Consider the following 21,257-nt stretch of genomic DNA (forward strand, 5'->3'; position numbering starts at 1 on the left):
GTGTGACCCGGACTGTGAGAGAATGGCCGCTTCTGACCCCAGCACAGGAAATGCGAGCGTCCTGACGGAGGATCCTCCAGTGTCCGGGGACAAAGGTCCTGCTTCTCTGTGGTGTCCCTCCCCTGGCCTCCCGCTGCCAAGGCCCTTTGGGGACAGGGCCCCGGGGGAAGGCCAGGGCCTGTGCCGGGCCTGGGTCGCGCTGACAGGAGTGGTCCTCCTGCCGTGCCCGGGGCACAGGCCGGCTTGTCTCCGGGTTTCCCCATGTGGATGGGTTTCCTGGGGTTTGCCCCCAGTCCACCAGGGACGAGAGTCCGGCCGGGCCTCAGACACGGGCCAGGGACGGGGAGCAAAGACTTTCTGACGCATCTGAAACAGCGTCTCTGATGGTCTCGCGGCTGCTTCGTCGTGTCGGCGAGCCCGTGAACTTGGCCAGACCGCTCAGGACGGGAGCATTTCTCCCTTTGCTGCCACGAGCGGGGGCAGCTGCTGGGTCTCCCTGGGGTGGCCACGGGGCTCTCACGGGCTGTACCGCGTCCAGAACGCCCCTCTTCTCCCATTCCCCTGTTCTCTCTCAGCCTGCCCTGGCAGGAAGGGGTGCCTGGGGGGGTGTCGGGCATGCGCACCCCGCTTTAGATTTCTTGCGGGGAGCAGAGGAGGGAAGGGTGTTCCAGGGCAGGGGAGGGAGGAGCTGCAGACTCTTTGTTTTGCCCCAAACATCCCAAACCAGCATCCCAGGCTCTCGGTCCCGTCCAGGTGTAGCCAGAGGGAGAGGCCCTGAGCGGAGTGATTGACGAGGAAACGGAAAGGGCAGGTGTGACGTCAGAGTGGGTGGGGGAGGGGTGGGAGCAAGGGTTTAGAAAGAAGCAGCAAAGAAAGAGAACTCTTATCACACCAGAGCTTCGCTTCTCTGGCCAGACCCTATCTCTTCTCGTGACATGCTAAGAAGCCAGAACAAGCCGGCCTGGCTCAGTATGGGGGTGGAGACCAGCCCCGTGGGGGGCACAGTTCCCGGGAACCCCGGGGGCAGCGAGAGGGCGGCGAGGTGGGGCCGAGGGACTCGTTGAGGAAGAACTCGAGTGTAAGATGGGCAGGACGTCCGATTCTCCTGTCAAGGAATGGGACTGAGAAACACTGCTGTCCTTCCTGTCCCCCCCCTCCCCGTTTCCCCCCAGCAACACACACACTGAGCTCCGGGAAATCTGCCCCCCCCCCACCCCAGCGAGGGGTTTCCAACCTCGGGAGCTGGCAGAAGCCACGACCGTCGCTGTCCCAGGGCACACGTGTGACTCTGCACTCTGCTTCCGGAGTTCACAGACGTCCCCAAACCTTCTGGGGCCCCTGGACCCCAGGGGGTGGCCCTCATTGAAGTCGTGCCTCAGGTCAGCCACCGCCCAGGGACTCGACCCACCCTAGTGGGCTGCGCATGCCCCCTGAGCTCCTCGAACCCTGACCCCCTGCTAGGGGGCGACTTGGGGCTCCCTGCCCTGCATGTCCTGGGCTCCCAGCCACCCCCACCCCCGGGGCAGACTTCCAGACACTCGGAGTGGCCACCCCAGTCCCAGCCCCGGGCCAGCTCCCCGGGGGCAGGGGTCCAGGAGGAAGACCACGCGGCCCTCCCTGCCCCCGGGCACACACACAGTTAACCCGGGGCGGCTGCTGTTTGGAGAGAATGCACTGGGGGCATTGGAGGCCCGGCGGCCGCTCACATCTGGCTGGGCTCTGCTCTCCGCGCGGCTGTCCTGCTTGCTCCAGCTCTTCCTTTACTTTCGAGAAACCCTGTTTCCGCTTCTGGCCAGAGAGAGAGAGAGGGAGAGGGAGAGAGCGAGAGGGAGAGAACTTGGAGCAGAGGAGACCGAGGTGCGGGACGGGACTGGCTGCTGCCTGCACTGGTCCCCCCCCTCCCAGCCTGCTCCCCGGAGGGCTTTTTCCTCCTTCCCGGCTCCCGCTCCCTCGACAAGCCTGTTCCTCCCCGGCCCGGCCCGGGGGCGGCTCTGCTGCGGGGAGATGCTGTAGGAGGCGGTGCTGGGAGGGCCCGGAGGCCGAGGGGAGGACGCCGGCTGGAGGTAGGTGGCCGGGCGGGGACCCGGCCGGGTGGGACCCGGCGCTGCCCCGCCGCTTCTCGCGGCTTCAGCCCGAGCGCCAGAGCCGAGCAGACACCTTAGCTGCGGGCGGGCCAGGAGCCCAGTGGGAGGGGCCCCGGGTGGCACCGTGGCAAAGGGGCAGAAAGGCTGGGAGCGGCGGCGGGAAGGGTTCGGTGCCCATCTTCGATTCTCCCTGCCGCAGTGCGCGGCAGGGTGGCGGGGGCGGGGGGTGGGCTGACCTCCGGCTCCCTCTGTGACTTGGGGGCAGGGGCTCTGTGGCAGACGGACACGGTCAGGAGCGACGGGACCTCTGTCCCTGTGCTTTGTGGGGCGTCTCTCTTGCTTCACTCCTGTCTGGTGCTGCTCTGAGGGTGTGAAAGGAACAGGAGCAGGACCCGCCGCCCCTCCGCACCTGCGGGGAGCCCCCCGGCCCCGCCCGGATCAGCTGGCAGCCAGGCGAGCCCGGTCCTGCCTGTGGCCCACGCGGACCCCGCGCAGGCCAGGAGACGCCAGCTCGAGTCTCGCTGTTCCTGGAGGGGGTCCAGCCTGGAGAGGGAACAGTGATGTCCCTTTCCCAGGGGCACTCCCGTGGCTGTCCACACTGCCCAGAGTGGCCCCTGGTCTGGGGCCGAGTCCCTGAGCTGCCCTCGAGCCCCCGGACGGCACGCGCCTCTGTGTGCCGACCCCGTGTGTGCTGACCCCACTCTTCCAGGGCGCCCCACGGGTGCAGGGGTGCGCCCCACCTGCCCTGGGCACCTGTGCCCTGCCCCCCTGGGCCCCGCCGTGCCCATTCCTGGGCAGCCCTGTGTGTGCGCCGTGGGCGCCCGCAGCCCTCCCGGCCCACCGGAACAGGGAGGCGGCCACCGCGCTGGGACTCCCTTCTGTCTCTCTGCCACTTAGTTCCTGAGGACGCGGGCAGCCGGGCGCACTCGGAGCTTTGAAAATGAGCGTCCTGAGAAACCCAGTCTTCCCAGCCGCTAGCCGAGTCCTGGGTCCCGGGGGAGGCCATGAGGTCCTCAGAGGCTGCGAGGCCTTCGCTTTTTATAGCGCGGGGAAGCGCGCAGCCAGCCCACGGGCAAGGCCACAGACAGACGCACTTGACCGTGGCGTGGGCTACAGGGCGAGGCCTGCCGTGGCCGGGAAGAGCCTCCTTCCAAGGCCTGCCCAGCGGCCCTGCCCACGGGAGAGGAGGGAGAAAATGCAGGTGCAAGGGAGATGGTGGGGGGCGCGGAGGGTTGACCCGCCCCCTCTCTGCCCTCCTCCCCACTGTCCCTCCGGCCCCGAGAGCTGAGAGGATGACCCCGGCAGTAACTGTGGCGACAAAAATAATGGCAGCCGTGGGTGTGAGTATGTGTGTGTGTGAGTGTGTGTGTGTGTGTGTGACCCGCAAGTAGGCCCAGAGCAAACGGCAACTGTGAACGGTTCCAGCCATGGCGCTTCCAGCCCCGAGAAGCTCAGAGGGGCTCACGTGTGCCCCGGAGGCGGTGGACGGGGACCGGGGACGCAGCCTGGCATCCCTGCACCCAGGGAAGGGCTGGGACCTGCTCGCGGCTGAGGACGCACAGCCGGCTGAGCTGAGGCCGGGGCCCCGAGCTTCTCGCTCCCCAGTGTCCGCCTCCCCCCCGCTGCTCCCAGAGAGAGTGCGGGGCAGGAGGGACGGCCGGGCTCTGCTCCCCGGGGACCCCAGTGCCCTCCTCTGGCGCTCTCTCCTCCTCTCTCCACCGCGAGCCTCTCTAGAAGCGAAGCCAAGTGCCCCGGTAGCCAGCAGGTCAGGGAGACACGGCAGGTCCTGGGTGGGTTCCGCCAGCCGGAGGACGCTGCCGCCGCCCCGCCCCCCCCGCCCCCATCCGAGGAAGGTGCAGCCAGGCCTCGAGGGGCGCCTCGCGGGGGGGAGGGGGCTGGGAGGGCTGACGTGGCCCCGGGGAGGGCGCGGGCACCCCCTGCCTGCGGCAGCGGCCCAGCACAGCTTCTCGGGAAGATGCTTCTCTCTGCCGTTCTTCCCGGTGCCGCCCGCCCGCCCGCCCGCCCTCAGCCACCCCGGCCGTAATGAGCGTGACTCACAAGCCAAATATTCTGGCATTGAACTTCACCCATCAAAACAAAGATGAAAAGAATCTCGCGGATCTGGTGGTGCCGCCGGGCGTCCTCCCCGGGACAGGAGCTTGTTTTTGTGCTCTCGTCTTCACGGGGGCTGGCAGTGCGTGGGGGTCCCTGTCCCCGGGGCTGGGGGGTGGCTGCGGCTCCGGGGCCCTCGGGGAGGGCTGGCGGTGACCGCTTGCCAACGGAAGGAAGGCCGAGAGCTTCCGGCCCCCGGCTCTGCCTGCCAGGCCACCGGGGAGAGCGGCGGGCCCTCGGGAAGCAGCCTCGTCTGCTTCCGGAGGAGACACCCCGGGGTGTCTAACCCAGGCCCACGGCCAAGATTCATCGTGGTGGCACAGCTACCGTGTGGGCTGGGGATTACTATTTATTTTGTTCCCTGTTGAGATCTGCCTCCTGGAACAGTCACATGAGACGGGGTGCCTCCCGGGCCCCGCCCTCGGCGCGAGGGATTCCCAGCCACTTAGAGGACCAGGTGGACCAGCCTGAACGGGGTGCTTCCTCCCACCCCCCGGGGCCGCCCCCAGAGCTGCACGGTGAGGCCCAGAGGTTGGGGCTCTCGGGAGCCCGCCGGCGTGTGTCCTGGGTGCCTGGCCCGCCAGGGCCAGCTCTGCACGTTGGACCCACCGACGTGCCCAAGGCCGGCAGACGGGCCTGTCCCTCCTCCCCGAGCCTGCGGCCTGGGACCCGCCCCCTCCTGTCCCTGGGCGACGGCTCGGTGGTGTGAGTAGCCACAGGGGCCCGTGAGCCCTTTCGGGGCATCGGTAGCTCTGGGTCCTTGTCCCCGGGGCAACTGAGAGAGAGGCCTGTGGCACGGGACACAGGTGTGGCTCTTGGCCCGGTGTGCAGGCCCCCTCCCTGCCCGCACCTGCGTTCCAGAGCTGGGCTCGAAGCCGGGGAAACGTGAGCAGGGGCCATGAAGGCCCCCACCGCCCACCCGGGCTGTTCCTGGTTCCTGGCCTGCCCCGGGGGCCCCTGGAATCGACCCCTCCTCAGCTGTGGACGGGGCTGGCCCCGTCCCCCTGGGGAGTCCCGCCCTGTCCCAGCTGGCCGTGCGGGCGGCCGGGAGCCAGGCGGGGCCCAGGGCCTGCCCGTCAACCTGGCTCCCGGAGGAGTTTTCCTGGAAAGGAGCAGAGCGCAGCAGGAGGCCGCGGGCAGGGCGGGCGGGGAGTGAGGGAACCAGGCCGGCAGGCAGCGCGGGCGCGGGGGCCGGGGAGCTTCAGCGAGTGAAGTGCTCAGTGCCCTGGGCTGGGTCCGGCCTTGCTGCCGGCCATGGCCATGGCCACCCGGGAAAGCCCCACTTAGGGGACAGCCCTGGGCTCTTTCCTTGGGGTGCACCTTGGCCCTAGGGAGGCCCCCTGGTTCCCGGCCACCCCCTGCCCAGGGTACCAGGGAGAGAAAAGGACCTTACCTGGAAAAGCTGTCAGCCCTGGTGGATTCGAGGGTGGGTGCTTGGGGGCTGGCCCTGCGCCTCCACCCTGGGGGGTCTCTGGGGCTGCTCTCCGGGCTTGGGGCGCGGGACGTGCTTGGAAGCCCATGGGCCGTTTCCCCCTGTGAACAGTCAGGTGGGAGCTGGCGAGACATGGCTGGACCGGGGTGGGCAGGAGGTGGCCGCGGGGCTCTTGGGTCTTCGGGCACCAGGACGTCCCTCCCCCGTGAAGGTGTAGTTGTGAGTCTGAGCTGGTGGGGAGGCACCTGTGGGGGGGGCGGGGCCAGAGTCCGGCGCCTGCCCCCTTTCTGTCCGGTTCCCTGGTCTCCTGCTTCCTGGTCTCCTCCGCAGGCACCCCCGCTAGGGGGTCCACCCAGGCAGACCCCCCCCGACAGCCTTCCCATCAGCTTCTGCCATCGGAGGACCTGGGCAGTGGGACAAAGCCACCGCCACCCTTGAACAACGTGGTCCTTCCCCTCCTTCCCTCACCAGTGCGGTTCCTGTGCCCCCCGCAGAGGCCGTGAGGGCCCTGGAAATGCACATTCGACGGCCACGCCACCCACTCCCCTGACATTTTGGGGGGTATTCTTGGCGATGCCGTGCCTCAGTCCGGAGGGCTGAAACTCCAGGGGTGTGTTTTAAGAGGCCGGCGGGCTGGCGCCCCTGGAGAGACCGCAGCCCCTGGCAGGGAGTGGGCACTGCGCAGCCCGCTGGACGAGTGAGTGAGTGAGTGAGTGAGCGCATGGACCAGCACAGGGCCCCGCTGGCGGGGAGCCGCCCACCGCCCACGTGCAGGTGCCGCGGAGCGGGCGAGGGCGCTGCCCGCCCGCAGGCCACCCGGGCGCCCGTCCCCCCTGCCCTCGGTCTGGAGCCCCTCGAGGGGAAGGGTCAGACACGCCTGGGCCCCACCTGAGCTGCAGCCCCTCCCCCTCGTGGGGCTGGGGCAGGGGGGGCTCCTTCGCTGCGGCCCCGTCTGCTCACTGGAGAAACCGAAGGTTGTCACGGTGAGAAACGTGACGCAAGCAGCGTGCCCGGGGCCCGGCCCACCCCCGGTGGGCGCTTCCTCGGGCCGCAGGGTCCGTTGGAGGGGTTCTCTCAGACGAGGGGTGGCCCCTGGACATTAACTCCCACGGGTGTTCTGCCGGGCTCCGGCGCTGGGTGCCAGCCCTCGGTTGTGGAGCCGCAGGCAGCTTCCTGCCGTGGCAGGTGCCACCGCGAGTGCCGTGCCCAGGACAGGACGAACGTCCCTGCTCCTAGAGGTCGTGTCCCCTCCCGCTGGGCATCAGCTCTGGGCCGATGCATGGGGACCACACGGCTCCACTCGAGCCACGTGTTGGCCCCCGCGCCCCGGAGCCCCCCCTCCCCGCACATGGAGTCGGATTCCCTGGAATAAACAAGAGGCTCCCTCAGCCCCAGGGCGGGGCCTCTGTCGTCGTCCCAAGGGGAGAATGATGAGGATTTAACGGGCAGACACAGGCGGCTGTTGCAGGGCCGCGGCCCAGAGCATCCCGGGTGAGCGAGCGCGCGGCGCCCACTGAGTTTCCGGCGCCCGGAGGGGCCGGCCCGTTCGCGGCCAGGCGGGTGGTCTCCGGGTCTCTGCCACGGCGTGTGCATGCGTGTGCACGGACGTGCAGTTCCGTGTGCGTGTTTGCAACCTGCCTCGCACTCTTCGCTTCTCCACGTCGGGGAGGAGCGTCTGTTTGCGGAGGCCACGAGTGGGTGCTGCCGGCACAGCGCCCCCCCACTGGCCCCGCCCCATCCGCGCCGGCGCCATTAACTGGCTTGTCGAAGTGCCCGGCCTGGCCCACAGCAACGCCGCCCCCCCGGCCCCGGCTCTGCACCAGCCACGGACAGGAGCAGGGGCCTCCGCCTCTGCTGCCCGGCTCCGTCTGGTTTTGGGCTGCGCTTTGTCTGCGGGGTGCACCCCAGTTCCCTTGGTCACACTGTTTCCTCGGGGTGGGGGGTCGTTGGCAGCCTTGGCTGGTTCGGGCAGTGGGCGGGGCTCTTCCTGAAGCCTCGGTGTTCCCAGTGCAGTGGAGACGGGCATCCGAGGACAGGGCCTCTCGGTGGCCGCGCCAGCATCCCATGCTCCTGTGACATTTACTGGTGTGCCCGGCCTCCCTCTGTCCCCGCCCCCACCCCCAGGCCACCCGCCCTGAATGAGGGAGAGATGGGTACAGGCTGGCCAGAGGCCGAAGCGCAGTGTGTGGGACCCTGGAGGCCTCTGGAGGGGAGGTGGTGCTGCTCCTCAGGGACCTCGGGGGGTGGGGTGGATGCTGGCTGGCCGCCGGGCACTGGAGATGGCGGACAGTGAGACTGGGCTAGAGTTTCCGGGGGGCTTCTGGTCCTGGAGGGGGCTGGCGAGAGGAGGAAGCCGGCCGTCATCGACTGTCCTGCCCTGGACGCCAGGGAGGGGACTTCCCGGAGGAGGTGGCATCGGGCTGGGGTCTGAAGGGCCTGTTCGGTGAAGGGGGTGGCGGGAGACGGAGACAGAGGACTCGGCCATCATATGACTGCTGGGGACTTCCAGTGACCCCCAGACGGCGGGCGGGAAGGACATGTGGGGGGGCGGGGCCAGGAAGGACGACGGGGCCAGAGGTGAGGCAGGCAGGGTGGGGGGGGAGAAGCTGGGGGTTTGCACGACCCCTTATCCCCGCAGAACTCCACTCCAGCCCGGGGTGGAGTCCGGAGCCGCCGTCCTGAAAGCTGCCTCTGGTGAGGACTTGGGCGGCCCGAGGGGAGGCGGGGGGTGGGGGGCGGCCAGGGGCTGAGACAGAAGCGGGGGTGAGGCCGAGGGGGTGGGTCGGTCGGAGAGGAGCCCTGGGGTCGGGGGGGCTGGGGGTGGGTCGGAGGCGACAGGCACGTGGGGTCGGGAGGCCGGGGCCCGTGTGTGTGGCACTGACTTCCACGAGGGAGGGCTGCGGGGGGGAGGAGCAGGTGCGGTGGGCGCTGAGGAGGAAGACAGCCAGTTAGCCCGGGTCTGCAGACCTGTGACAGAGCAGAGAGATGCCCACAGGATGGGTGGGGACCTGGGTCCAGGGCAGAGTTGCCCGGCAGGACTTTCTGCAGACAGAGGGGAGTGTTCTGCCCACCAGGCCGTCCGGGGCGGGGAGCGGTCCGAGAAGGTCTCCATGTCCTTTAGTTCGGCCGCTTTAACCAGCCCCCGTCGCTAAGCGGGTGACGGTGGAGCCAGGGCGGGGAGGCCGTGGGCAGCACACGGGCAGCCCGTCCACAGCGTTTGCGGATGACGGGGGAAGAGCAGGCTGGACGTTGAGGGTCGTGGGCGACCGCAGCCGGAGCAGGTGGGACAGGCGGGGCCGGGCTGCGCCGGGGGGCCGGCTGCGGGCCGGGCCGAGTGGCATCCTTGGCCCGGAAGGCGGTGGGCGTGGGGCAGAGTCCGTCTTCTGTCCAGCTGCCTCTGCAGACGGCTGTGCGGCGCCGGGGCGATGCCCAGACCCCAGAAAACCAGAGACGCCGGTTTCTGAGGGGATGGGGGGGGGCGCAGGCCCTGGAGCCCCAGGTGCTTTCCTCCCCGTCTGGGGAGCTGTCAGCAACCCGAGGCTGTCCCGGCCGAGGGGCCGAGGGTCGCGGGCCAGGCTGCCCTCGGAGCGGGCTCACGGGGCAGCCCGGGCTGTCACTGCCCCCTCTGCCTCACGGTCCTCGGAGCCGCGGCCAGCTGCCGCCGGGGCCCACAGCTGGGAGGTGATCCGAGGACAGTGCCCCGTGAAGGGAACCTTTGTTTGCGCGGGGCCGGGCGGGCGCTGAGGGGCCGGGCCGGCTGGCCAGGTGCCCTCGGAGGCGCGACGCCGGCCCCCATGTGGCCCCCCTGTCTGCAGGGCCCGGGCGGGGACGTCCACCGCGTCCCCTCGCTGCCCCAGGTGAGCCCTTCCCGGCCGTGGGCCGCCCGAGGAGAGGATGGAGATGTCTCAGGGTGGGGGGAGGTCTCGGCCCCTGGTTCCTCCGCCGTTTGTCCCAAGCCAGGCTCCCTGCCACGGGGGAAAGGAGGCCCCTCCTCGTCCCCGGGCAGCCCCGGCTCTGTGCCTGGTCCAGGGTAGAGAAATAAACACCCGAACCTTGAAAAAGTAAACCCTCCTCCTCGGGGCCGGAGAGCAGCTTCCTGGAGAGAGAGAGCGCGGGGAGTGGCCGCGTGTGCGGCCCGACTCGGCCCCGCCCCCTCCCGCGGCCCCGCCCCCTCCAGCAGCCCCGCGTCCCTCGGACGAGGAGGGGTCCCGCCGGCACCGGCCCTGGGGCTACCAGCCTGGGGGAGGGCGGAGGGTCCGAGAGCAGCCGGGCCGCCCAGCCGCAGACGGGGAGACGCGGTGCGGAAGGGCATCCTTGGTCGGTGATCGAACGGGGCCTCCCTCCTGCCCGGTGCCCGAGCTCGGTCCGCAGACACCAAGTGGGACGGACGGCTCCTGCAGAAGAAACTCCTGACTGTCACCGGGGCCAGAGGGACGCCCCCACGTGACACCTTCTCCTTCCTGGGCACCCCAGGGTGTCCGAGCAGAGGGGGCAGCTCAGGTTTCCGCCCCAGGTCAGAGGGCAGTGAGGAGGGTCAGGGGGCGGGAGCGGGGGTGTGGTTGGGGGGTCACCAATGCCTTGTGAAATGAGAAACGACTGGATGCTTAACCTTGACCTAGAAGGTCCAGATGAATTGCACCTTGACCTAGAAGACCTCAGGTGGGGGAGAAGGTCCTGCCTGCGGCCGAGCTCCCTTGGGGGATGCAAGTAAAATCTGGTGGTGTGGGGGGGCATGTCCAGGCCCTAGAAGCCAGAGATATCTGCATCGGGTGGCCCGAGGTGTGGGACACAGGGAAAGTGTCAAGCACGGGCCGTGGCAGGAAGAAGAGACCTTCTGGAGACAGCCCAGAGGGCTGGTGGCCGAGTCAGCGTCGTGGGCTCAAGAGAGGAAGGAGCCGGAAGGACCCCCAGGTTTCTGGCTGCCCTCCGTGGCCACCCCCGCCTTCCTCCCCCGCTGGCCCCGCTCTGCGAGGACATTGTCCGGGGCAGCTCTCTGCGATGACCAGGGAGCCCTGCTCCCGCCTCTCCAACGTGGAAGCCGCCGTCCGTGGGCAGCTCTCTAGAGCTCCGGACCTGGCCAGTGTGACAGAAGAGCAGAATGGCGGGTTCGGTTCAAGTGTCGTTGGCGATGCAACAGGTGGCTCGTGGCCATCATCCCGGACGGACAGCACCGGGATGGTCTGGGCTCAAGGTTGGCCGCTCCGAGGTGGGCCATCCGGTCAGCGCTGGACGGTGATCCCCGGGAGACCGTGGAGCAGTCGCTGACCCCGGGGCCCTGACGCCGCCACGCCGTGCGTGTGTGTGTGCAGCCGGGGCATGGGGCGAGCCAGGCCCGAGTCGGATTTTCTGCCAAGGGAGCGTTCACGAGCTGCACAGGCAGCTGACTCGTCCTCCTGACGGCTGCCAGTCCCGGGAGGTTCTAGGCTTTGTCCCTCCCGGAACAGCCGGCCGCCCGAGGAAGGCTGGGGAAGAGGGGGAAGCGAGTTTGGAAAAAGCGTTCGTCAAAGGGCGCTGGGCTGGGTGCGGCACCAAGACAGCGTGCGCACATGTGCTGCCCGAGCTCTGGGCGGTGACTGCCAGGACCGGGCGGGACCGCGTGCACGCGGGCGGGGCCAGCACCCACGGGAGAGGACCGCCTGCTGGCCGCGGGGCACTTGGCTGGGCCTGTGGGCACCGTGTCCTTGCAGCGTGCGCCCCCCCACCCCCCGGCCCACGCAGGTCTGGGAAGCGTAGAAACCGTTAACCGGAAAGCGTTCTCCGGCGTCCGCCCTTATTCTCCAGATCCCGCCGTCGGCCCGACGGCCCCTTTCGGGGGTCCTCCTCCTGCAGTGGGGGGCGCCCTTCCTTGCGGGGGGCGGTGGAAATGGGGGCTGGCGGGGAAGGTGAGGAGAGGAGGGTGGACGGGCTGCAGGTCAGAGGGGCAAGGCGGGAGGACACGGGCGTTAGTGGGATTGCCGTGGAATCTGGCAAATGAACATCTTCACGGGGCCGGGGAGAGGCCCGCCCAGAGCTTGAGTCATGTTGGAATTGACCTCAGATGCCTCGACCGCAGAGTGGCCTGGAGGCCGGACCACGTGGGGCCAGCTTCCCCGGGGGGGCTGCCTTCCCGGACCTGCGGTGCTGAGCAGGGCGCATTCTCGGAGCCACCTTCCTGGGGGCCGCCTCTCCCCAAGGGCCGGGGGGGGGACACGTCTTTGGTGGAGATGGCCCGTCGCGGCCCAGGGCCAAATCTCGTTGGAGGTTGGGCAATTCTGTGATTCAGAGACACAGAGTTGTGGTGCTGACTCTGCTGCCAGACAGGGCAAAATGGTTCTGAGGATATTTTTGAAGAAGGAAAGGTCTCATTCTGGGTTTGCTTTGGCTTCCCACGAGGAGGTTCTTGGGGAGGACCTCCGGCCCCCGCCGGCCCCGCTCTGTCCGCCCCACGCCTCCGGCTCCTCGCTGGGCCATCACAGGCTTCCACCCCCCCTCCGCACACCGTCACCCCCACGCCGGCGGCGTCCTGGGCGGCATCTCCTCTGAGCAAGGTACAGAAAACGCCTTTTCCAGGCTAGAAAGGGACAGGCAGACCTGGAAAATGGCGCTTCGAAGGGGGGCGGAGCACCGATTCTCCACGAGGAAGGGGAGGGCGTCTGCTTCCCAGGGGACATGTGGCAGACTTGGGAGATATTCTGCGTGTCCCAAGGGGGGGGGTGACGATGGCATCTGGTGGGCAGAGTCCAGGGGCGCGGCTGAACACCCCGCAGCGACGGGGACAGCCACCCGCGGCAAAGAACGGCCCAGCCCCCCCCACCCAGTGTCCGCGGGGCGAGGCTGAGACATCCCGCGGACGGAGACACCCAAGGGAGCTCTTCACTTCCTGTCATTGTTTCCTGCTTTTCCAACATGCATTGGATTCCCGTCCCCAAGAAAAGTTTAAAGAAAGGAAAGCCTCTTTGCTCTTTAAGGGAGGCAAGCTGGGCATTGAAAAGAAACAAGTAATTACTAAGGTGCCAAGGAAAAATAGGGAGCACGGAGAGGGAGATCAGCCAGTTCAGGGAACCCAGTCTGACACACACTGGTCGAGCGGCAGCCCAGGTCGGGGCGCCGCAGGGCGCTGGGCCGGTGCGAGGTGAGCAGACGGGTCCCCCCGCCCGGAGGAGGTACCACGGGCTGTGCGGAACCTCACAGGCCGGGCCGAACCCGGCCCCGATGAGGCCACCTGAACAGCAAGCGTGAGGAGGGGGAGGGAGAGGGCCGGCCAGTGGGGGTCCGGGAAGACGGGGGCGGGTGGGGGGGGATATGAGGTGCCAGCTGGGTCTTGCAGGCCCGGCAAGACTTTGATGTGATAAGAGTTCAGACCCCCCCACCCCCACCCTGCTTCCCTGGCACTCAAAAATGGGGCAGTCTTGCGCTCATCAAAACTTCTACTTCTGTTCGTCTCCGGTCCCTCGTTTGTAAACGGGGTGGGACGATGAAGGCACATTGTCTCCTGGGCGGAGTCGCCGCAGGGTCACCTGAAGCCTGTGACGGGGGTCAGGGGATCACTGAGGACAGGCTCCCAGAGCGAACCCCGACACTGGGGCGGAGTCTGCATCACCCGCTGCCTGCCCCCCGCAGCAGTGCCCGGTGCCCACGGTCCTGGGTCCTGCTCGCCCGGTTGTTAGAAGGAGAGAGGAGGAGACAGGGTGGTCCTGGCAGGGGTGGGAGGGAAAGTGGGGGGAACAGGGCAGCCGGCAGCCTGGCCCCGGGCCAGGCACTGGGGGTGTGGCTGCAACCTGGCACGTGTGTGGTCCTCAGACCAGCTGGGTGGGCGGCGCCCAGGGCACTGTTGACAGTGCAGATGCTCACAGCCCTGCCCCAGACCGCCCGAGGCACAGTCTGCGTTTGGACAAGATTTCCCAGGCGATGTGTCTGTGTGTGTGTGTGTGTGTGTGTTAAACTTCGAGGGGCAGGGAGCTGGAACACCGGGTGAGGGGTGATGTGTGTGCAGCTGCAGAAGGGGGAGGGGGGAGGGCCGGGCGAGCCCTGCCGAGGAGCTGAGAGATAAAGGGTAGGTCGGTAGGTATACAGAGTTTTAGCAGGCGCTTTATACACGAACACACGCACATTCACGCTACCTTTGGCAGGTGGAGGGAGGTCGTAACAATTCTAAGCAGGGCTGCTCCCAGGGGCCTCGGTCATTGGGGGAAGGTCTCCAGGCCCGGATGCTCGGTTGGTAGAGAACTCGGAGGTGGGGGCCCAGCTAGTCCCCTGCAGTGCAGGGGGTGGGGGTCGCGCAGAGATGTGGGTGACCTCGAAGAAGGGAATTTGGGGGGGCAGCCTTGCTGGCCCTGAGTCTGGTGGGTCGCATGTGCCTTCTCCGCCCCAGGCGCCGGTTCCGGCTCGCAGCCCCCTTGAGTCCTCCTGACTGGGCACAGGGTCTCCCCAGGGCGGTACCAGCGAGCCCCCTAGCGCATGGCGGCCTAGCACGCAGAGCCCACCCCCCCACCCCGGCAGCCCGGTGGAGAAGGCGGTGCCGTGCCCAGCCAGGCCTCCGTGCACGGGGACGAGAGGAGGGGCCCACAGCTTCCCGGGCGTCCGCAAGGAGCCTTCGTCTGGGCAGAAAGTCACGTGCAAAACCGGGAATCTGCGTCGGCGGTTCTGTTCTCCCCAGCATCGCCGCGGAGCGCAAGGAGAGGTCGGACGGGGCACTCCGGAGACTGCTGCCTGCCCCTCCCGCTGGCCTCCCGGTCACTGCCTGACCCCCACCCCCGACGGGGCTGCGGTTTCTCACCGGGCAGCGAGGTGGCTGGCCCGGGCCCTAGAGGTCCTTTGAAGTGTTAGATGGCGAGCACGGGGCGGGTGAGGACTGGCCACCGCTGGTTGGCGGGCCACCCCGACTGCTCACCAGGGGGGGTTTGGTCTATTTTAAGCCCAAGCACTGCTGGGCCTGACAGTCTCTCTGCATTACCGTATTTTGCCGTGTATAATGCACACTAACGTTTTTGGCCCAAACGTTCGGAGAAAAAAAAATCTTTCATTTTATTTTTAAATTCAATTTTGTATTTACTTATAGTTAGAAGCAAAATCATGATTCTATCCAGGGTATTATTTTGCATATGGATATCGTTATTGCTTTGTAGAGTTACACCTTTACCGCATAAGAATACATGAAAGAATTAAAAAACCCTTATATAGATACAGAATTCATACTACCCATGCATAACGCACATTCTGATTTTTCCCTCAAAAATTTAGGCGAAAAGCCCTGGCTGGCGTAGCTCAGTGGATTGAGCGCAGGCTGCGAACCAAAGTGTCGCAGGTTCGATTCCCAGTCAGGGCACATGCCTGGGTTGCAGGCCACAGCCCCCAGCAATTGCACATTGATGTCTCTCTTTCTCCCTCCCTTCCCTCTCTAAAAATAAATAAATAAAATCTTTAAAAAAAATACTAACTCCCATATCCTTTCTGTGGGATTGCAAAAAACTTGTGTCAAGATTATCTGAAATTAAACCAATAAAAATTTTTTAAAATTTAAAAATTTAGGCAAAAAAGTGCGCATTATGCACGGCAAAATACAGTAGATGCCGCAGGACACTCACTGGCACGCCCCCTGGTGGCCGCAGGGCAATGTGCCGCCACTAGCCGCCTCGCTCATTTTTATAGCGCAGGCTGGGCAGAGCCTCGGGAAAGTGACCACCCGGGATTTTGCTCATTGTCCAATAGGGACGATGAGTGACCGTCTCCGGAGCCCGGGGGCTGAGAGGTCCGCTCCTGGGAGGCTGGGTGGGCTCGGGCAGCTGGGTGAGGCAGAGGCTGTAGGGGTGGGCTGCGGGCACATGGGCTACGTGAGTACACGCGACTGTGTTGAGAGTGTGTGCGTGCGTGTGTGAGTGTGGGTGTGTGTGCAGAGGGCGTGCGGATGTGTCACATGCACATGGCAGTGTATTTGAGTATGTGAGTTTGTCAAGTGTGTGCGTGCTTGTGTGAGTGTGCACATGTGTGTGCATGTGAATCTGTGTGGGTGTGCCTGTGCACGTGGGTGTGCACCGAGGCTTGTGACACTGTGTGTTCTGTGTGAGAATGTGCATTGCACGTGTGATCGTGAGTGTGAGTGTGCATGAGTGTGCAAGAGCGCGTGTGTTTCCCCGCGGAGCCCCCGCCCACCCGCACTCTCGGGGGCCTCTCCCAGCAGGGCGCGGCGGACGATGGGCTCCCGCGGACCCGGACGAGCGCTGGCGTGCTGCCTGCTGCTGGCCGTCGCCTGCGGGCCGGTGCTGGGCCACCTGCCGCCCGACCAGCGGCCCCTGCAGGAGCCGGAGGGGACCCAGGAGCCGCCGCTGGACCACACGGAGAGGTGAGGCTGCCAGTGCGGCTGCCGGAGCTCCAGCGTGGCCGGGCGGAGCCTGGGGTCCCGGCAGCTGGGACCCCGGGGTGGCGCTGCCCCTCTAGATGAGGAGGAGCTGCATCGGGGCCGAGGGGCCGCCCTCGAGGAAGCTGGGGGTACTGGCGGGCAGGCGTTTCCCCTCTCACCTCGGCGGAGGCTGACGGGAGTGACGCAGCCTCGTTCTGACCCTCGAGAAATGGGGATCTGGGCGGGGCTTTGCAGCCTCAGCTTTGACTGAAGGGCACAGCAACCCCCCCCCCCCCCCCCCCCCCGCCAGCCTCCAGGGCCTCCATTCCCGCTTGGTCCTCTGAGGGGGCCTGCTGAGCTTCCAGGAAATGGGAGCAGGGCCGAGGCCGGACCCAGGGCTGGGCCCCATGACCCTGACCTCTGGGTCAAATTGCAAGACGGGGCAGGAGGGTCGACACCCGCTGACGGGAACGGCATTCCTGGAAAAGTTATGGAATTCCTCTGGACGGCGGTGGCGATGCAGGCGGCAGGCGGGCCATCTGGGATGTTTTAGATTTGGAGGGACACACAGAATGCCTGGGATGCCTCGTGAGACTGTCATGCATCACACGTGAGGCCCGAGACACCCGGGTGACAGCCCGATGCCGGTGTTCTGTTTCTCCGTTATTTCCGAGCCCCGGGCTGACTTGATACCCAAGGCTTCGGGCTGTCTTCAGGGGAACTGCATGGGATCCTGCAGTCTGTAACACCCCCCACCCCTGCCCTTCCGGCCTCCTCCTCCGTGTTGTCATTCAGCAAACACGGACTGAGTGCCCATGGTTGGTCTGGCCCTCTGCTAGGCACCGCCCCTGGCCTCCAGCGACTCTGAGGCTGTGTGGGGGCAGACAGGACCCAACGCAGTGACGGGGGCCCACAGTGCCGGGGGAGACGAAGCAGAGGGGCGCCTGTGTCTTGAAGGACAGGTGGGAGCCTCCCAGGTGCGGAAGGAGGCAAGGCCGCCCCGGCAGCCAGGGCAGCACACCTGTAGGCGGGGCCCCGCGGCACCCGGCAGCCTGAGGGCTCTTTGCTGGGGAGGAAGGGTCAGGGGCTGGAGGGAGGAGGTTGGGAGAAGCGATGAGGCTGGTGGGGAAGGGTCTGTCCTGAGCCTCCCCGACCTTCTCCCGGGGCAGCAGCTCCCCCCCCCCACGGGCCCCCTCTCCCGGGGGAGTCCCAGGAGAGGTCCAGACTTAGCAGACTTCTAGAAAGAACGCCGAGGGAGGCAGAGAGGAGGATGCATGGACATGGGGGTGACGCATTCCAGGGGAGAAGCCACCAAGGCAAGGGCCCGCGAAAGACGGACGAGGAGGGCCCAGGGGTGCGGGTTCTGGAGCCACCTGCGTGTGGCCGGGCCTGAGTCCTCCGACCGCTGCCAACCTTGGAAGGCAGCAGCGAAGCCAGAGAAGCACCTAGCATGAGGCTGAGAGTTCCGTTCGGGGTGACCGGTGGTGCCAGGAAGCTTTGGAAAGAAAAGATTCTAGGGGCAAAGTGACAGTGACAGGCCGTCACACCACGGGGCTGGTGGAATCTCTGGGTGGAGACTCCTTGTGGGAGTTGGGGGTGGGGTGGGCAGGGGTCCATCTGAGAGACCAGGGCTTGTGGGTGGCGGCATTTAGGGCGTTGAGATCCACTTCCTGGACTGCCGGGGTTTGCAAGCCGGAGTGGGGTTGGATGGGGAGCTGGCCCTTTGAGAGGGGCTGTGCCACCACCCCCAAGGGGTCTGGCCGCTGCAGCCCCGAGCCTGGGTGCCGAGCCTCGAGCAAGCGAGCAAGCGAGCGAGCGTACTGCAGTGCAGCCGCGTTGCCACAAGGGGGCAGCACGCGGCCGTCACCCTCCACCCGGCCCAGGAGCAGGTCTCCCCACGCCAGGTTGTAAACTTAGAGCCTCCAGCGGCTGCGGCCCGAACGGACCCCAAAGATGGAGTCAAACCCTCTCATTCACAGAGAGTCGGCCTCGCAGGGCATCTTCGAGAATCCTGGATGCACGAAGGGGACGGCCAGTCGCTGCCGCGTCTCACGCGTGGGGAGACCTCCTCCCCGCAGGGCCGACTTCCCCCGAGCGGCCCAGAACCCTCACGTTACGACTGTTTCCACCACTACTGACGCTGTTAGAGAGGGCAGGGGGCTCAGGAACCAGCCCCACGGAGGGTCCCGGCGTTCACCAAAAGCCCGCGGGGCTCCGTGCGGGAAGGCTCGCACAGCCCCGTGCGCACCCGGCTCCCGCAGCGCGGGGCTCTCACTGCGACGTCCTTATTCCCTTAGGGCCGAGGAGGAGCATGAGAAGTACAGCCCCCGGCAGGACGAGGAGGCCCCCGCTTCCCGGTGCTATCGCTGCTGTGACCCCGGTGCCCCCGCGTACACCGCGGTGCCGGTGCCACAGATCAACATCACCATCCTGAAAGGTCAGGGCGCGGCGGAGGGCCCTCGCCCCCCCCCCCGGGGGCCGGCCTGCGGCGACCCAGTAGGGCGGAGGAGGGGGCCATGACGGCCCCCTGGGGGCGCAGGGCAGAGGCAGACTGACCTCACAGGGGCAGGAAGAGGAGATTCCATTTCCGGGGCTCTTGGCCTCTTTCCAAGAGGGGAGCTTGGACCTCGCCTACCTGCGTTCCCAGGGCAGGCCTCTGGGGTCTGAGTTTGGAGGCGCGGTGCTGCCCCGCCCCCTGCCGTCTGCACGCGGGGCCCCGCCCACAGCAGATAACCGGGCGTGGCCTGCGAGCAAAGTCACACTGGGGAGAGCGGCGGCTGGGTCGGGGATCCCAGCGCCCCGCCAACGCCTGCAGCCCTGCACTTGCTCCGAGTGGGCCGTGGCCTGGGCGCCCCACCTGCTGCGTGTGGACAGCCCCCTGTGCGGGGACTTTCCAGAAGGAAAAAAGAACGCTAGCTTCGGGGCGGAAATAGAACCGCCCCTGAGGCTGGGTCTGCTTGCTTGTTGCCACGCGTTTCCCTGTCCCTTTCAGGTGAGAAGGGTGACCGCGGCCTGCGGGGCCTGCAGGGGAAATACGGCAAAACGGGTGCGGCGGGCGTCCGGGGCCACGTGGGACCCAAAGGGCAGAAAGGCTCCGTGGGGGCCCCCGGGGACCGGTGCAAGACCTACTACGCCGCCTTCTCCGTGGGCCGGAAGAAGCCGCTGCACAGCAACCACTACTACCAGACCGTGATCTTCGACACGGAGTTCGTGAACCTCTACGGCCACTTCAACATGTTCACGGGCAGGTTCTACTGCTACGTGCCCGGCATCTACTTCTTCAGCCTCAACGTGCACACCTGGAACCAGAAGGAGACGTACCTGCACGTCATGCGGAACGAGCAGGAGGTGGTGATCCTGTACGCCCAGGTGAGCGACCGCAGCATCATGCAGAGCCAGAGCCTGATGCTGGAGCTGCGGGAGCAGGACGAGGTGTGGGTGCGCCTCTTCAAGGGCGAGCGCGAGAACGCCGTCTTCAGCGACGAGTTTGACACCTACATCACCTTCAGCGGCTACCTGGTCAAGCACGCCGAGGAGCCCTAGCCGCCTGCCCCCCGCCTGCCGCGGCCCCGCCGGGGGCTGCCCCCCCACCCCCCACTCCCGCCCCGCGCCGACGGCCCTGAGGTCCAGCACCAGGCCGGCTCCATCAGCTCTTGCCCCAGTCCGGGCTGCCCCGGTCCCCGAGTCCCCAGCCTGGCATTCGACACGAGGCCCTTCGCAGGAAGGGAGGGAGAAATGGCCGTGCGGTTCCAGGACTTGCCGTCTCCGGAGACAAAGTCGAGGGGTGGGGGAACCTATGGGGAGCAAAGCTCAGTAGCGCCCAGGCAGAGCCACGCACCCCGGGGTGGCCTCCATGCCTGTCCCCCCGCATCAGCTTCAGTCCCTCCTCTCAGCTCGTCGCCCACGGGCGGCGGCGGCCACCTGTGATCCTCCTACCGGCCGTCAGGATTAGATGACACCTCCTCTAACCGTGCCCCTCCCCCCAGCACAAGGTCTCAGATTCCTACATCCCAGAGGGCTCAGCCTCCAGCTCCCGACGCCCCCCCTCAGGCCTGCGACCAGCTCCTGCGACGACGCAGGAGCAGGAGAGAGCCGGGAAGGGCTGGAAGGCTCCCCTCTGCCTGTCTCAGGGCTCCCGTGGGGCTCAGCCCCTGACACCGGGGAGAGGGCCTGTCCCACCGGTGGGGCCAGAGCCCCCTCTCCCGGGCGGGCAGGCGGGCTGCTGCCCCGATTGGTGCTGTGGCCTGCGGCCCACGTTGGCCTGGCGGCCCTTCCTGCCTCTCAGGAACCCCCGCACCCCCGGGGCCGGTCCCTCTCCTGCCTGCCTGAGCCCCTCCAGGAGGCCTCCCGCCCACCACCAGGGGGCCTTGGCCTTGACCAGTGCCTCCACCCACCCGGGGCCTGGCCACGCCGCGCCCCTCCCCCTGAAGGACTTCTGCCGGTCAGACGTTGGGACCCACGCCCCACGGGGGCGCCCGCTGCCGCTTCCTGCTGTCCCGACGCCGCGCTCTCAGAAAACATTAAACTTGGAACTGAGTTTCAGCATCGAGGCCGCCTCCGTCTGGTCTGTGAGCCCTTCGGTCCCCGCCCCCACGCCCCACCCGCCGCCTGTGGGAGGCCCCGGGGCGGCGGAACCCCCGAGGCACAGGCCCGGCCTGAGCTGCCTCTTTCTTCCCGGGACACGTCTCACACGCTCCTCGGCCTCTGAGTGTCGGGCGGGACGTGGGCCTGGACGGCCGTGTCCGTTGCCTGGGGCTGTCGGACACGCCACCGGGAGCCTGGCCGGCTCGCAGGTCGGAGATGACCCGTCTCACAGTCCTGCAGGCCGGAAGGGCAAACCCAGTGCGGGCCGTGCTCCTCCCTGCCCGGCCCCCCGGGCCTGTAGGGCAGGGTCCCCCCAGCTTCTCCCAGGGCCTGGGGGCCCCAGGCGCCCCGTGGGCTGTGGCTGCGTCCCTCCAGTCTCTGCCTGGGTCTGTCCTCCCAAGGTCTCCTTCCCCGTGTCTCTCTCTCTAACCCCCCCTCTTTTGAGGACACGGGCCATGGGTGTGGGGCCTGCCCTCACCTGGGGTAACCTCTCGAGATCCTTAAGTTAATTATGTCTGCAAGACCCTATTTCCAAACAAGGTCACGTTGGCAGGTACAGGGGGACACAGTTCAGCCCACGTGCGGGACCTGTGTGCGGGACCTACATACAGGACCTGCTGCTCAGCGACAAGACCCCCCCTGCCCCCCGAAAGCCCCCTTCAGGTCTGAGCGGTGAAGGGCAGATGCCTCTCCCCTTCGCGGGCCGGCTGGGTCCTCCGCCAGGGCCCCC

General features: G+C 67.2%; 1 protein-coding gene across 9 annotated transcripts; it reads left to right on the forward strand.

The window, feature by feature from the left end:
- Nucleotides 1-1,285: 1,285 nt before the first annotated feature.
- C1QTNF1 (C1q and TNF related 1) lies at nt 1,286-20,488 on the forward strand. Of its 9 annotated transcripts, none has more exons than XM_045835936.1 (4): nt 1,286-1,379; nt 15,785-15,946; nt 18,241-18,380; nt 18,936-20,488. In XM_045835936.1, the coding sequence occupies exons 2-4, from the start codon at nt 15,798-15,800 to the stop codon at nt 19,484-19,486; spliced, it is 840 nt and encodes a 279-aa protein (XP_045691892.1). In that variant the 5' UTR covers nt 1,286-1,379; nt 15,785-15,797; the 3' UTR covers nt 19,487-20,488. The 9 variants fall into 9 exon arrangements, with proteins under 9 accessions (XP_045691892.1, XP_045691887.1, XP_045691888.1 ...); XM_045835931.1 differs by lacking the exon at nt 1,286-1,379 and adding an exon at nt 1,670-1,857 and having other exon boundaries at nt 15,782-15,946; XM_045835932.1 differs by lacking the exon at nt 1,286-1,379 and adding an exon at nt 1,670-1,857.
- Nucleotides 20,489-21,257: the final 769 nt, after the last annotated feature.

Source organism: Phyllostomus hastatus, unplaced genomic scaffold, assembly GCF_019186645.2.
Source record: "Phyllostomus hastatus isolate PE091 unplaced genomic scaffold, TTU_PhHast_1.1 phas_contig_210, whole genome shotgun sequence".
Lineage (NCBI taxonomy): Eukaryota > Metazoa > Chordata > Mammalia > Chiroptera > Phyllostomidae > Phyllostomus > Phyllostomus hastatus.

Excerpts from the sequence above, each read along its gene's own strand:
- C1QTNF1 (XM_045835931.1), top strand. The coding sequence starts at position 1,670 with ATGCACTGGGGGCATTGGAGGCCCGGCGGCCGCTCACATCTGGCTGGG. Across the intron at positions 1,858-15,781 it reads TTGGAGCAGAGGAGACCGAG|CAGGGCGCGGCGGACGATGG; the intron begins GTGCGGGACGGG and ends GGCCTCTCCCAG. Across the intron at positions 18,381-18,935 it reads CAACATCACCATCCTGAAAG|GTGAGAAGGGTGACCGCGGC; the intron begins GTCAGGGCGCGG and ends TGTCCCTTTCAG.